Source organism: Phalacrocorax aristotelis, chromosome 22, assembly GCF_949628215.1.
Source record: "Phalacrocorax aristotelis chromosome 22, bGulAri2.1, whole genome shotgun sequence".
Classification (NCBI taxonomy): domain Eukaryota; kingdom Metazoa; phylum Chordata; class Aves; order Suliformes; family Phalacrocoracidae; genus Phalacrocorax; species Phalacrocorax aristotelis.
Window position 1 is genome coordinate 1313877 of NC_134297.1, and position 14022 is coordinate 1327898.

Consider the following 14022-nt stretch of genomic DNA (forward strand, 5'->3'; position numbering starts at 1 on the left):
CCCTGAAGTGCCAGAAGCTCCTTACACAGCCTCCTACTCAAGGAGGCCATTTGCTAAGCAAGAATCTCCCTTTCTGGGCAAAAGGCTGCTGCGGGCGCGGGCTGGCTGCCGATCAACGCGAGCTCATCACTCTGAACACCCATCCAGGGAAGACCGTGTTCCTGAGGCAAAGAGATTCGCCTTGTACTTCATCCTGAGACTGTCAGAAAGGGGTCAGCGCTGGGGAGGAGAGGCTCTGCAGACTCCATCCTGACCGCGGGAAGGCAGTTGGCTCCCAGCCCTGCAGACCGTGACAGGCTCCGTGCCAGCAAGGGCGCAGCCTCTGTCAGGAGGGGTGCCCGTGCTCCCCGGTCAATCATTCAACCCGGCACCCCTGCCACGCAGGGGGCTGCGCGCAGACCCTGCCGAGGCATCGCAGCCCCGGGGGCCATCACTCTCCGGCAGGAGCCCGGCACCACCGCTCCCCTTGGCCTGCCTCCGAGCGCATGGGCTGCGCTGAGTCAGCACATCAGCTGTGCTCAGGAGACCCGGGCCACCAGCAAGAGCCACCACAGCCCTCAGGAGAACAGGTCACCCGCCTCCAGGTGAAGCACTTTGCTCCTTAAGCTCTTTAAGGAAGAAGCATCCCTGCAAGAGGGATTAGAGCAAATCGCCTCTCGTGCTTGGTCAGCGGCTGCCCCAGCAGGCACCAGGCTCGCACCCCGCTGCCGGTGGCATCTGCCCTCCTGCACCTGCTCCTCACGGCACTGCCAGTGAAGCAACACTGAGCCCTAGAGGAGCATCAGGACTTGCTGACCTGTGAGCAAATATCAAGCACACAGCATTCACTTAGGGCAGAATCCTTTAATTCTCTCTGGATCCCCCTGGGGAAAGCAGTATTGATTGCTTTACTACTAGCTTACACATGCTGTGCAGGGCAGCCAGTGCTGCCATCAATACCGGCTCTGAGGAGGGAGCCAAAAGGTCACCCCGGTACACGGGGACACAGGGCTGGCCCCACGCTGCGCCCAGCACCTGCCTGCAGCCCCCGCGCTGCTTCAAAGCCTGCGACAAGCCAGGCAGGAGCACAGGAGCCAGAGCCCACAGCAGCGGCACGGCTCCCCACGGGTTTGCCCATTCCCCTCCCCTCCCACCGAACACTCAGAGGTGCCTGGGGCAGGTCGCGTTCCATCAGGGCTCTAGGCACCACTCCTCCCCACTCCCCAGGGAACCAGCTGGGGAAAGACCCTGGCTTCAGCGGCTCTCTGCTTCCAGGGGACCCAGGGTGCTCTGCACCTGCCAAAAAATCACAGGGAACTGAGGGGCAGAACGCCCAAAGCTGTCAAGTCCCTGTGCAGGGACGGGTGCTGCTGTCCCTCCCGCAGGCCCCTTCACCGCAGCCGAAGTCAGGGCTGAGCAGGACACGTCCCGGGCTATGGGGCAGGCACATGGGACAGGGAGGTCAAGCAGCTTCCAGGTGCCAGCACAGAGAAGTGCACAATGCCATTTTTACCAAGTCCCTTTCCCCATGGCTGAAACAGCTGAGACAACTTGCAACAGAAGCTGCAACATTTACTTGTGCATCATCCTGACAACATGAAAAACAGCTCTGGCTGCAGGACTCGGGACACAGAGAGCACAGGCAGACTTTTCTACTGTTGCCCAAGCGCCAGCTGCCAGGTACCCAAAGCGAGCTGGCTTGCGGGCACACAGCAGAAGCCAGGACAGGGCACACGTGCCACCACGCTTACACCAAACATCCGTGAACCCAGAAATACGTGAAGTACCAACCACAGCACCGAGAAGACCCTGAACACAACACATCTGCTCACACCACCAGCGTTTTCCAGTATGCAGCTGCAACACGGTCATCAATAGAAGCCTTTGTTTGGGCACCACAGGCACGGATAAGCCAAAACAAGCCCCTCCACGACCGTCAGTTTCACACATGGCAAAGCAGGTCAGATTTTCCGAGAGAACGGTGGCTCCTCTCTTACCTGGGATGATAGAAACGGTGTCCTTCTCCCAGGACACAACACTAACGTATTCCTGCACTGAAGAGGGGATGAGGCACTTGAAAACAGCCACGTTTCCACGCATCGACCTTTGGTCCTCCACCCGAACAGTGTACGGTTCCCTGAAAACTGTAGAGAAAAGCAGATGGTTGGTAGCATGACAGTGCTGGAAGAAAACACTCTTCCTTTTGCTTTAATCCCACGTTTCCCAAACAAACCAACCCACCCAGCAACAAACTGCTTCCATCCAAAACACTTGGCCCACCTTCCCAGGGAAGGCAGCACTTCTCCTTCAGAGACCATAGCCCTGTGCTCGGCATGCAGAGGGGATGCCTGGCCCAGCTCCCGCTGCGGGACCCTGCAACGGTCCCCAGCATCACCCCAGCCTGCCACCAAGGCAAGCTGCTGGCTTTGTAGCCACCAAAGCTGCTAAGGCAAAGGTTTGCAGCACGCAGATTTCAGTACAGGGACCAAGGGCACTTCCTAGCTGCAACGTTCAACCTCCCACCTTCAAGGCAATCATTTCACCGCTGGATGCATGCTGAAACTGCAGCGGTGAGGCACCCAGGAGAGAGAGCCTGTGCCAGAGGCTAGCACCCTCCTAAACCCACCAGCGGACTATTTAGGGAAGCAGATGACAGTTTTCCAAGCCATGCCACAGTGGGAGCCATGAGCTGTCTCCACCACATGCCCTATTCCTCAGGGAGACACATATCCCTTTGATAGCTCTATGCTGCTCCCTGGACCAGTGGCGAGGAACTCCCCAGAGCCACAGCCCTCCAGCAGCACTCACTAGGTAAGCCAGATCCACCCCAGCCTCTTCAGAAAGACAAAAAGATGTCACCATGCCCAGGAACACAGGCAGACACCATAAACTCCTAAAGTTTAAGTATAAAAAGCAGTGAGCGCAGGTGCCTCCTTACTGTGACAGTAATAGTGTCCTGTAGGATGCAGGCACCCGGGCATCGCGATCGCAGGACAGATAAGCATTCACTTCGTCATTTAACAACACCCCTTGGCCATAACAAAAGCAGCTCAACAAATCTCCTACGACAGAACCCCTTTGCAGCCCCAAAAGGAAGGTGTTTTCCCTGAGTGGAAAGCACCCACTGGCAATGCATTGTATGCCTCGCACAAACAAGTAAGCAGTGAGAGGGTGGCTATCTCCACCTTCATTTCCCAGGCTTTCAGGGCACCCTGCTCAGCTGCAAGAGGATGGGCAGAACCAGGGGCACACTGCAGGCTCCACCCTGGGGTGCTGGGTGACACGTCCCGGCCGGCGCCGCACACCAGCTGGCTGGCAGAAGAGACCAGCAGCATGCATAAAACAGTGAATTCCAAGCTGCAGAGGGCTGCCCCACCTTCGCCTCCGCAGCGCCTGCCCTCTGCCTGCAGCCCAGCCGCCCTCCTGGCAGGCAGGGCCCCCGCCCCAGGGGAAAGCAGGGAAGAGGGTTCGGAATGGCCTCCAGCTCACTCCCGTTATTTACCCGGTGCACCGGCGGGGAGGACGAGGGCCGGCACCACGAGGACACGGGGAGAAGCCTACCACGGAAAGGGACTCCAGAGCCAAAGCAGATTAGCTACCAAAAGCCTCCTTAATCTCATGGAGTAGGTGGTTTATTCACAGGCTTTAAAGGCCAGCGGGGACCAGGAGGAGCATCCAGCCCGGCCTCCCGCACACTCGCCGCCACTGCGAGTGCCCCAGCACGGAGCAGAGCTCGTGTTCGGGCACCGGCGCTCGCCCCCACAGCTGCTGCCGCAGCCGGCCCCACGCCGGGCACTGCCCCGGCTCTGAGCCGCACCAGCCGCCGCAGCTGGGGCTTCTGGCCTCTCGCTGCCACTGGGAATAATTCCAACGTGCAGCCACAACTAGCACACTTAAAACCTTCCATTGGCTGGAGAGACTTGCTCCATGTACTCACCCACAGGTTTTCCAAAGCTTCCAGAGATTTTTCCAATTCCACGTATTTCCAACTGTGTTTGCTTTCTTTATACAGCTTTAATTGGCTTTACTTGGTGTGTTGCCATCACAAAGCACTGGAGAGTGACTGGGATGCAAGATGACCGGGAGGAAGCACAAGCGGGGGAACGTTTCACAACCGTTTCCAAATGCCATAAAGCCGAAGCACTTCACGCTGCCACAGCTGGAGCCATCCTGGTGGCCCTGGCAGCCCTGCGTGTGGGCCCCCACGACGTACTCACGCCTCCAGCTACGTGCACCTGCTAAGGGGGCAGGGGAGGCTGGGCTCCCAGCTGGAATCCCATGGACAGGACGCGTGCATTCAACCCAGTATCGAGAGTGGGATGAAAGCCAGGACTCAGCTCTGCTGCTGACTTGCTGTGATCCCAAGGAAGCGCTCAGCACATGGGAGAAGAGCTAAGCAAAGGCTGCCTGCCCAGCAAGAAGGCAAGGACTGAGACAAGCCTCCTGCCCTGCAGCACATCCAGAGCACCAACTCTCCAGACAGCCAGAGCAGGCATCCTTGATGCACGAGCCCCAGGCACCCACAGCCCCCAGCACTGCCACCTCTGCACCTCCTGCCGGGGAAGTCTGCAGAGCCCCACAGTTCCAAGCCACGTCAAGCCCAGGGTCACCAGCACCAGAGGGGCTGTGATCATCCACTCAGAAGCACAAGCCAGGCTTCACACACAAGGAGCCAACTGAGGTGCCGCAGCCCTCACGGCCACACGGGGCACGGCCACGTCACCCCGTGCCGAGGGGCCACTCACCCTGCTGCTCCCCGGGCCGCTGGCAGGCACCAGCCGGCCACAGCCCTCGCCGCTGCCCCACGGGGAGCCTAGCCTCTGGTGCCTGGCAGAAGGAGGGCAACAGCTCCATGCTCCACACCCACCGTCACGGCACCCCATCTGTTGCCATCCCTCCTCCACCGAGCTGCGGTTTATAGGTAACCTGATAGCATTGGTAAATAATTCACTGTGTGGAAGGGGGTTAATACCAATTTACTCTGCAGTACAAGGTATTAAAATAAAAAACCCTGTAGTCACTTCTGTCATGTTCCCTCTGCTAGCCCCACTTTTAATAGGTTACATAATGAAGCCATTTCTGGGCTATTAGCCCTCCTCAGCCTGGTCAATAATTTACTATAATGGCTTTTGGAATCAGCTCTTTGCCATATTCCTCCTCCTCTTTTTTTTTTTTTTTGCTTAATAAGCCTTGGCAAGCTGGGTCTGGATGCTACAGCGGGAACAGACAGGCTAGAGGTGTGCTGTGGGACACAGTGGGGTCCCCACCACGGACAGATGTGGTCCAGCATCTCCTGCAGCCGTCAAAAGCTCCTGTGCATGGTTGGGTGCGACAACAGCGGTTCAAAGGGAGAGGACGTCTTCTGCCGCAAGGCTGCAGCTGTACCACGGCCTCCAGGCTGGAGACCCCCAAGCTGAGCACCTCTTCCCTGCTGGTCACTCCAGCCCTCTCCCTGCCAGTAACCAGCCTGAGTTAGAGTTGGCTCTTAGCTGGGGCAGGACGCTGTTTTGCAGACACATATTGGCAGGCCTGCTTCCCCAGCACCCTGCCCTCTGTCCATGCAGCGTCGATTGATCCCCTCACAACAGGCCAACGCAGCAGCCCTGGCTCCGTGCTCCGCTCCCCGGGCGGGCAGCAGCAGCAGCGCTCAGCAGCAGCGGCTTGCGGGACGGCGATGGCACACAGCTGGCAGCAGGACTGCCTGCTCCCATCCCCACTCAGAACACCCTGGCTCTGCGGGTGGGACTGCAGCGCTGCTGGCCCGTGCAGGGAGACAGCGGCGAGTGAGGCGCGCTCCATGGGCCAACCGGCAGGCCATGGGAGAAGACTGGAGAAAAGCCAGCACCTCGTCCAAACCCCAGCACCCACAGAGAGCTCCTACCTGCTTTAACACGGATATTCGGGCTCCTGATTTTGCCAGCCGAGTTCTCCGCGGTGCAGAAGTAGTCGTTGTCGTGGATAAAGCTATTGAAGGCTGATGGCGAGAAGGGGTAGAGCTGCAAAGTCCCGTTAGCGTGGACATGCCGGATGTGGGGCACATCGTAGATGTCGTCGCCTGTGGCCAGGTACCACCGAAGGACGGCGCTGGGTGACCCTGCTGCCGGGCAGGGGATCACCACCCCCACTGTGCTGGAGAAGGTGACCTGCTGGATAGAGTCGTTCACAAAGTAGAGGCTGGTTCCAACATCTTCAGCATGTGCTGCAGAGAAAGCAGAGGCCACAACAGCGGGGGGTTACTGCAGAAATCACCGATCCCCACCGGCACAGCGAGCACCCCCCAGCACAGCTGCCCTGGAGCCCAGCCCCTGGCTCCCATGTGCAGCAGAAGAGCATCAGCGCATGGGCTGGAAGGATAAGGGCCACCTTCACAGGCCAGCGCTCTTTCTGGCAGCACGGATGAGGGATCACAGGCACCCAACCAGGACAACTCGGGGGTGTGCAAGTACGGAAGGGTTCCCAGGGTTTGCCCCATCAAGGCCCCAGGTGGCCGTACGCACATAGGTAGTGTGGTCCAACCATGCCTCAGCACCCACAGGCCTGAGGACACCCACGTGCAACAAGAACAAACCAAGCACGACAACCATTTCTCCTGCAAACCCCAACGCCCCCCAGCCCGGAGCTGCAGACAGCCAGCACCCCCACGCCTCATCAGCTCCCCAGCACAGCCCCAGCCAGCCTGCAGCTGCAGATGCCCGTTGGGCAATGCCAGCACATCCACTACAAGCCTCCCCCAAGCAGGGAAGAGACCTTTCGCACTACCCCACCACTGCCTCCAAAAGCTGCGGCAGCCCCTAGGGGCAGGAGAACCGGGGTCAGTGCTGCTCCCCACTCCCACCCTGCCCCAAGCCTGGGCTGCAGCCTGGCACCAGGCATTCCCGCACCACCCAAAGCCCAAGACAGGCAGTGTTCGAGGCACAGTCTGGGACAGAGGTTGCAGCCTCCCGGATGCCCGGGAGCGGCTTTCCAGGGCACCGCGAACACTGCAGAAAAGCACTCCCCTTCTTCAAAATGAGGGAAGGGACCTCTTCACCCAACTCCTCCAGTCTCTCCTTCCCACTCTCCAGGACCATGAGCTCCCCCTGCTCAACCAAAGGAAGCAAGATTGCCTATAAATAAGGATGAGGAGGCCCCCAGTCACTTAGATCCGTTTTCTTTTTTTAGTCGCACTCTTTCCAAGTGGGCGGAAGGACAGGGATATAGAAAGCGGCCCTCGGCGGGTGTATTAATAGCTCTGGCTGAGAACACCGCTCGTGGTGCCGCAGAGCCAATAAGCAGATCACTACTGCACCGCCGGTTCAAAACGAGTCACGGGGGACCCTCCGTGACCTCGATTTCTTAACTTGGGGAGGAGGAGACAGGAGCAGGGGGGAGAAGGAAAGCCTCATCCATATGGACAGCCTAGCCTCAGCTCTGAGGGCGAGCGCACTGTGGCTGCTCACCTGAGGAAAGGTTGGCTGAGTGTCACTGGCCACGGTCACCGGCACCTCCCTGCAAAGCTTCCTCCGGCACCCTGTGGTGGCGAACATGCCTCTCCCAGCTCGGTGCTGTGCCACCAGCCTGCTCCGCGCCATCCTCAACCGGGTCAAGACGGGAAACCCCAAAACACTTCACCCCTTCCCTGAGCAGAGTCCTCTTCATCCTTCTCCCAGCTGGACAGACCACCTCATGCCTCTTTCAGCTCCCATGAAATCAGAGGTGAGAGTCCCTGGTTCTTGACCTCTGCACCTGCACTGAATCCCATCTAAAACGCCAAGTTCCCTTCTTCGCTGACTCAGGGCCCTACTATGCCACATCAGGGGCACCACACAGCCAGAGCTGCCCAGCAAACCCATCCATGCAACGCATTAGCTGACTAGCAAGGTCCAGCACTGCCACCACACACGAGACAACAGATTTATAGGTCAAGAAAGCATCTCCATACCTCCCCACACACCAGTGCGTTCGGTTCCCTGTGTCCATGCACAGGGAGAAGTAGACAAAGCCATTCAGTTTTTCCACCCTCACTGACTAGCACCAGAATGATGGACCGGAGGAGTAAAGTGCTCCGGCGCAGCAGCACCAGACTCTGCAGAGCTACGGGGCCACCGCATGGCCCTGCAGATGTCATTTCGTGACATCTCCAGGCTGGTTTGTCGTCATGAATCAGCATTTCCCTTCATCAGAACAACGCGGTGCTTCTCCCAAATACATGAAAGAGAAAAGCGCACATTTGCAGGCAGAGGAAGGAAAACAAAGCACGTGCGAGCAGCAGTGTGCTATTTGTGGCAGTGCCTGTCGCCCAAGCAAAGCAGAAGATGGCTGAGCCAGGGCACGTGGCGTGCAAGGCGCACAGCAAAAGCCACCCTTTGCCCATCCACCGGCTGTGGACCCGGAATATCCCGCTGTGATCAGCACCCCATCGTTCACCCAGCTCTGCCCAGCGTCTCCCCCCCCAGATCCCAGAGCACGGCTTGAGAAGGCTCCTGCTGTAATAAAGATCGGAGAGCAGCCGCAGCCTGGCAGGGCAATATCTTCTTCCCAGGCAGCGCCCAGGAAGGTTTAGAGATGGACGGATGAGGGGCTGGGGTAAAGAGTGGAAAAATACCTCATAAACAGAGAAATTCAGATTACCCGTAAAGCTTTTTCAGGTCAAAGGGGGAAACAGATTTTTAATAGAAAATGGAAGTTATGGGATTGGCAATAGTTATGTGACAGACGCATAGAGTTAAACCCATATAATCTCCTTTACCATTTAGCATTGAGCACCATCCTAATTCCATGTTCCGTAAAACTGTCTCCAAATCACTGAGAGAGATTAAAAATTTAGAAATAGCACTGCAATATTTTTAAACCAGAAATCACCGCTCACATCTGGTCAGATGTGCTGACCCTAACCTAAATATCGAGGGCATTAATTCACATGAAACTGAAGAGAGGAGGCTAGAAGAGCCAAAATGGAACCGTTTCTGCTGGGGAAAATGCAGCGATGCAGGCACACAGCACCAACCCTGGAGACCAGCCCGCCAGTAGCTGGAAGCTACACAAAGCCCAGCACGTAGCCGGACACTGTCTAGCTTGCTCTGAAAGGCGTGTATTTTAAGTTATCCGAGCGCAATCTTCTTAAATTGTAGTAAATTACAGCCTAGAGGTATTGAAATATTAATATCTCTATCTGAGCTGGGAGAAGAGAGTCATTTTGCTATCATCCCTCAGGAATATTTACTAGTCTTGACCGCTGGACTTTCCAAACTCCAAGACCTTCAGCAGCACGCCGGCCTGGGCACTGCAAGGCGCTGGGCTGTACAGAAAGCGCTCCTTTGCTCTAACAAGTGGCTAAGGCAGAGGGGCCACGAACTGACCCCAGGGTCTGTCACCAAGCCATGTATTTCTGGAAGGGGCAGCTGGGGTGGAGGGGCGAGTCCTGCTTGAGCAGCGGCACAGACTGAAACCTCAGCCTGTGTAAGCAGAGAAATGCCTCCACCTCCCAGGCCAGCGCCCAGCCACGCAACACTTCCTCTCCTCCAAACCGCCCATCCTTTCCTACGAAGTGGATTTAGGACTTGTCTCAGACAATGACCTGCTTCGTGCCAGTGCAATTAGAGAGCCGTTTCTCCTGAGCTAAGAAGCTTTTCCTGCCCTCGACACACAGACGTCTGCATTAGCAAGCTGCTTGCTCAGGACCCCGCAGCCAGTCCCGTGCCCACCCAAACCCAGCAAGTTGCTCAAGCCTAAGCAAGGTCTTTTGCACATCAGTTACTGGGTAAAAAACTGACAGAAATAGAAAAAGGCTAAACAAGGTGTGTTGTGAGGGGGTACATGCAATCATCTGGGCGTGGGCGATCCAGCCTGGGCTGATACTGTTCCTCAGGGGGTGGCAGAAGCCCATGACTGCCCAAGGACTTCATCAGAAGAGAGTGGCCACTGGAAGCTTGACAACTTGCCCCAATTAAATGCGTTGCTGGCATTCAAAAGGAGGTTTTGCAGCACCTCAGAAAGGGTGGGCACTAGGCTCGAGTTCACGTCTCCCCACTGGCAGCATGTTTCCCAAGACCTCCCCTCTTGGGATTGGTAGTCTGACCAGCGGGTGCCCACCCCAGCCCCCCTCAGAGGCCGGGCGAGATGCTGCCAAGGCACCACCACAGCAGAAAGCCCTCCCGCAGGCCAGCAAAGAAGCCCACCAGGGCTTCTCCAGCCACCAGCTGTAATGGGCTGCAGGGATGCTGTAAGAACAGCAGGCTAATCACCACCTCGCCACTCATTTATTATCCTCATTAAGGGTGTTTGACACCTGCCCTATTCAAGGAGAAAGTGAACCAAAGCTTGGCACGCATTGTGGGGTGGGAATTACAGGTAGGTGGCACGTCCTAATCTTTCCTCTCTACTGCCTTAAGATACGACAGTAATTCCATCACATACTGCCTGCACATTTGTAATGCTGGAGCAGTCTTTGGCCTTCCCTGGAATGAGCTTCCTTCAAGCCCACATCTTCAGGACACTTTTAATAGCCTTTCTCCTAATGAAGAGAGCGACCTTGGAGCTGGCAGAGTGAAAAGCGACATCTCCGAGCATCACAGAAGTGACAACAAGAGGAGCAGCTGAGAGGAGGCAAGAAACACGAGGCTGGTACCCTTTCAAGCAGAGCACAAGATGTGCACGCACCCTGCCAGGAGTGCAGCACAGCCACACACGATGCCACCCCACTGCGGTGACTTTACAGCCTGAAGGGTTAAAGCCACGACTCGAGCCTCCCCCATGCTGGGCCCCTCAGGGACCAGTCTGGGGGGTGCAGGAAAGTGCCACAAAACGCTGAGCACAACCTGGGGCGTTCAGCCGGTGCCCAGCACAGACACAGCGATGGCAAGCACCTGCCACAGCACCTTCCCTGCCCCAGCACTGCATTCCGGCCACCGACGGACTCCCACCCTTGCGGCACAGTCCCACCACAGTCGTTCCCAACATGCAGCTGCTGTCACTGTGAACCAAAGAGGGAGCAAAGGAGAACACTGCCTCTGGTCTTCTGTGGGTAAGGGCACTGCACAAACGCACTTGGAGTACTAGCCGCCTGCTCCTTAGTGCATCTGCATGGAAATTAAGGCCTGAACCACCTCCAGCTATTACGACAGCACCCAGGCTGAGGCTGTAACCCTTGCCTGGAAAAGAAAAAAGCACTCCCCGCTGATTGGCGTGGCCCCTGAACCTCCTGCACCAGTCTGCTGGAAGTGCCAGTCTCACCACCCCACCCACACAGAGGGCTGGCCCAGAGCTGGACACCCCCCAGCTCTGCATCATCTCCTGAGCCCACCAACCTGCCCGAGCTCCCCCCAGGGGCCCTCTCCTCCAGCAGGTGAGGAACAAGCCCAGGGACCACAGGCAATGGCTGTCCCTCCCCTTCCACAGCCATGCTGACCACAAAGTCTGTGGAGCTGCAGACAAGTCCCAAGGGGACACGTGGTGACGACGGTGAACCCCGGTGAGAGCAAGGTCCCCCCCGGGAAGGCCAAGCAGGTACAGGGGGTGGGAGAGGGGACGCACCAGAGGCCGTGCACGCCTGCTGCCAGGCTTTCTCTGGAGCCGCCAGCCCATGCCATCCGGCCCACCGCAGCCTCCACACTGGCTTTACAAGGCAGAGACGAGGACTTCCACGACGCAGCTGACAGGTACAAGAAATGAGGGGAATGGATCGATAGAGCAAGCTCTGAAACCTCGTTCGCCTTCTCCTTTTCCCCTCCAAGTTGTGCCTGCTCCCTTCTCTCACGGAGAGGAGCTGACGCAGCCCTTTCCAAGAGGCAGCAGCTGGGGCAGGCAGCAAGCGTTAGCAAGAGTCGGGAAATGGATTTCCTAAATATTTGGTACAGCTCTGCTGGCAGATGATGGCAGCAATATGCAGACTGGATGTGGTGGGGTTTATTTCTTAAGGATCTACAAGCAAGGAAAGGGTAACTCACAAAGTCATGATTACATAAAAAATGTAGCTGGCTATAATCTGGATTTCAAAGGCAGGAAACGCTCTGCACCCAAACCTGCCACTGCATAAGCCTCCCAGTAAAGCACGCATCATAACGACTGCGACAACTGAACACCTTCCTCCATCGTGCCTTCCTAGGAAGTCGCACTTATTCACAGTCTGCTTATTTAGGTGTGAGATGACTTCACGTTATCCGAGGCGCAGCCCAGAACTCGCGTGCCGCCATGGCAGAATTCCTGCCACAAAGACGCTTCCAGTTCTAGCCTTGCACTCAGCTCATCGGCTGCTTCAAAGGAGGACAGAGCGCTCCCCATCCCTCCGCCTCAGGACCGAGCGGGCAGAGACCAGAGCGCTGTAGCAGAAAGGCGCCCTGTGCCACAGCTGCCCCAAGCTAAGCCTACAGCTCCGCAGCAGCCCCCATCTCCGGGAAGGGCTGCTCGATAGCACATCCTTGGCACTCGCCACTTGTGCGAGGCGCAGCCTATTCCTCCAGAGAACAAACACGCCAGGAAACATCAGGGTTGCCTAGATCAATTTCCTCATCCAAAGGCAGGAGCAGCCCTGAGCCCACGCCAGGTGCAGGTAAGGGCTCCGGGCAAGTCGCCATCGTGGCTCCTTGTGCTGGGAAATTTTGGCTACCCGCAGGATAAACAAACACCAGGCATGGCGAGGAGTTCAGCACTGCAGGCTTCTCCTCCGTGCATTTAATGAGGTTTCCGTGTTTCATTTCAGAGACAAACGAGCGCTGTGCCACACTGGGGGGGCCGAGATGGGGAGAGATTAAAAAAAACGCAAGCTGCACAGTTCACTGCACCCAATACAGGAACATAATGTAAATATAATGCCAATATAAATCAGGCAGCAGAGAGATCCAGCAAGAACATGCAGGGAGATGCGCTCCCAGCTCCGAGCCTCTCAATTTTGACCAGTATGCTCTTCATCACACCACTCGCCGCTCACCTCCCCTCCTCCTCTGCTCTCACTCACGCTGCCAGACCGTCTTTCTGCTCGACTCCCTGTTTGCTTGCCTGCCAGCCTCCTATTTTTGCTTATTTTATAAATGGGGAAGGAACAAGCGGCTACAGCCCATTGAGGGATTTCTAAACTTCAGCGGTCCCCTGGACCAAATGTTTATTCGCTTTCAGTTTCCACTTGAGCTCGTGTTCTGCAGCAGGAACACGTTAAAAGGATGCGCTCTGATGCCCAGAAATATTAAGTATCCAAAAGGTTTATCATGCATTAAACAACTCAATTTTTTATTCCCATTATTATAATGAAACTTCCATTGTATTGCTATCCTCTCTTTGGAACCGTTTCACTTTAACACTTTCCATCACTGAGACTGTTCAACGCTGAAGATACATTTTATTTTTCAAAAAAAGAGAAAATGAGGCCACGAGGAGTTGTGCTAATGGAGGCTTTTAATTTGCTCTTCTCCGAAGAGACAGCTCTGTGGGAAGAGATCCCTTTTCCAAGAAGCTGGAGCTGAAAACATGCAAAAGCGATAAACCCAGCGCAGCTCTTTATTATTTTCACTATTGGGGGGAAGAAAGTGTAGCATCCTCAACAGTTATTTGTTTTCGGTTTTGTTTTTTCCTTTTAGCACGGTAAAAAATGCAAATGTAAGCAAAGCAGATGCTGGCACGTTCAGCTCAGCAGATCCCGAACACAATAGCGATTTTGGGTAACGCTCCCAAACGGGGTGTTATTCCAGCTTGAATAAAGCAGCTATTCCATAATTAATAATTGATGGAATAATTGATCATCACCGCACAACCGGACAGGACACCCTATTAAACCTCAGTAAATATTTTTCATTGGATTAACATTCAGATAAATGGGTAATGTAATAGGCAGCAAGAGAAGTCTCCCATACGGGGGCAGCTTGCTTTCGCCTTCCTTATTCCCAAAAATTTCCCCCTTACTGTTCCCAAGCGTCAAAAAAAAGATAATTAGGGCAAATGTCATTTTACATCCTCTAAGCAGGCAATTTTCCAAAAGGTGGGCGCTTCCATCACCAGGTCTGCAGATCAGGCATGTGCAAAGAGGTACTTTATTACAGAAACATAATTAAAAATTCCCGCAGAATCGGAAAGGGA

General features: G+C 55.9%; 1 protein-coding gene across 1 annotated transcript in view; it reads right to left on the minus strand.

The window, feature by feature from the left end:
• Window positions 1-14022, minus strand: part of DSCAML1 (DS cell adhesion molecule like 1) — a 111859-nt gene that overhangs the window by 97087 nt on the left and 750 nt on the right. The window contains exons 2-3 of the mRNA XM_075116343.1: window positions 5861-6178; window positions 1977-2123 (exon numbers count right to left, since the gene is read on the minus strand). Of these exons, the coding sequence (XP_074972444.1) occupies window positions 1977-2123; window positions 5861-6178 (465 nt within the window). The remainder of the gene's footprint in view (window positions 1-1976; window positions 2124-5860; window positions 6179-14022) is intronic.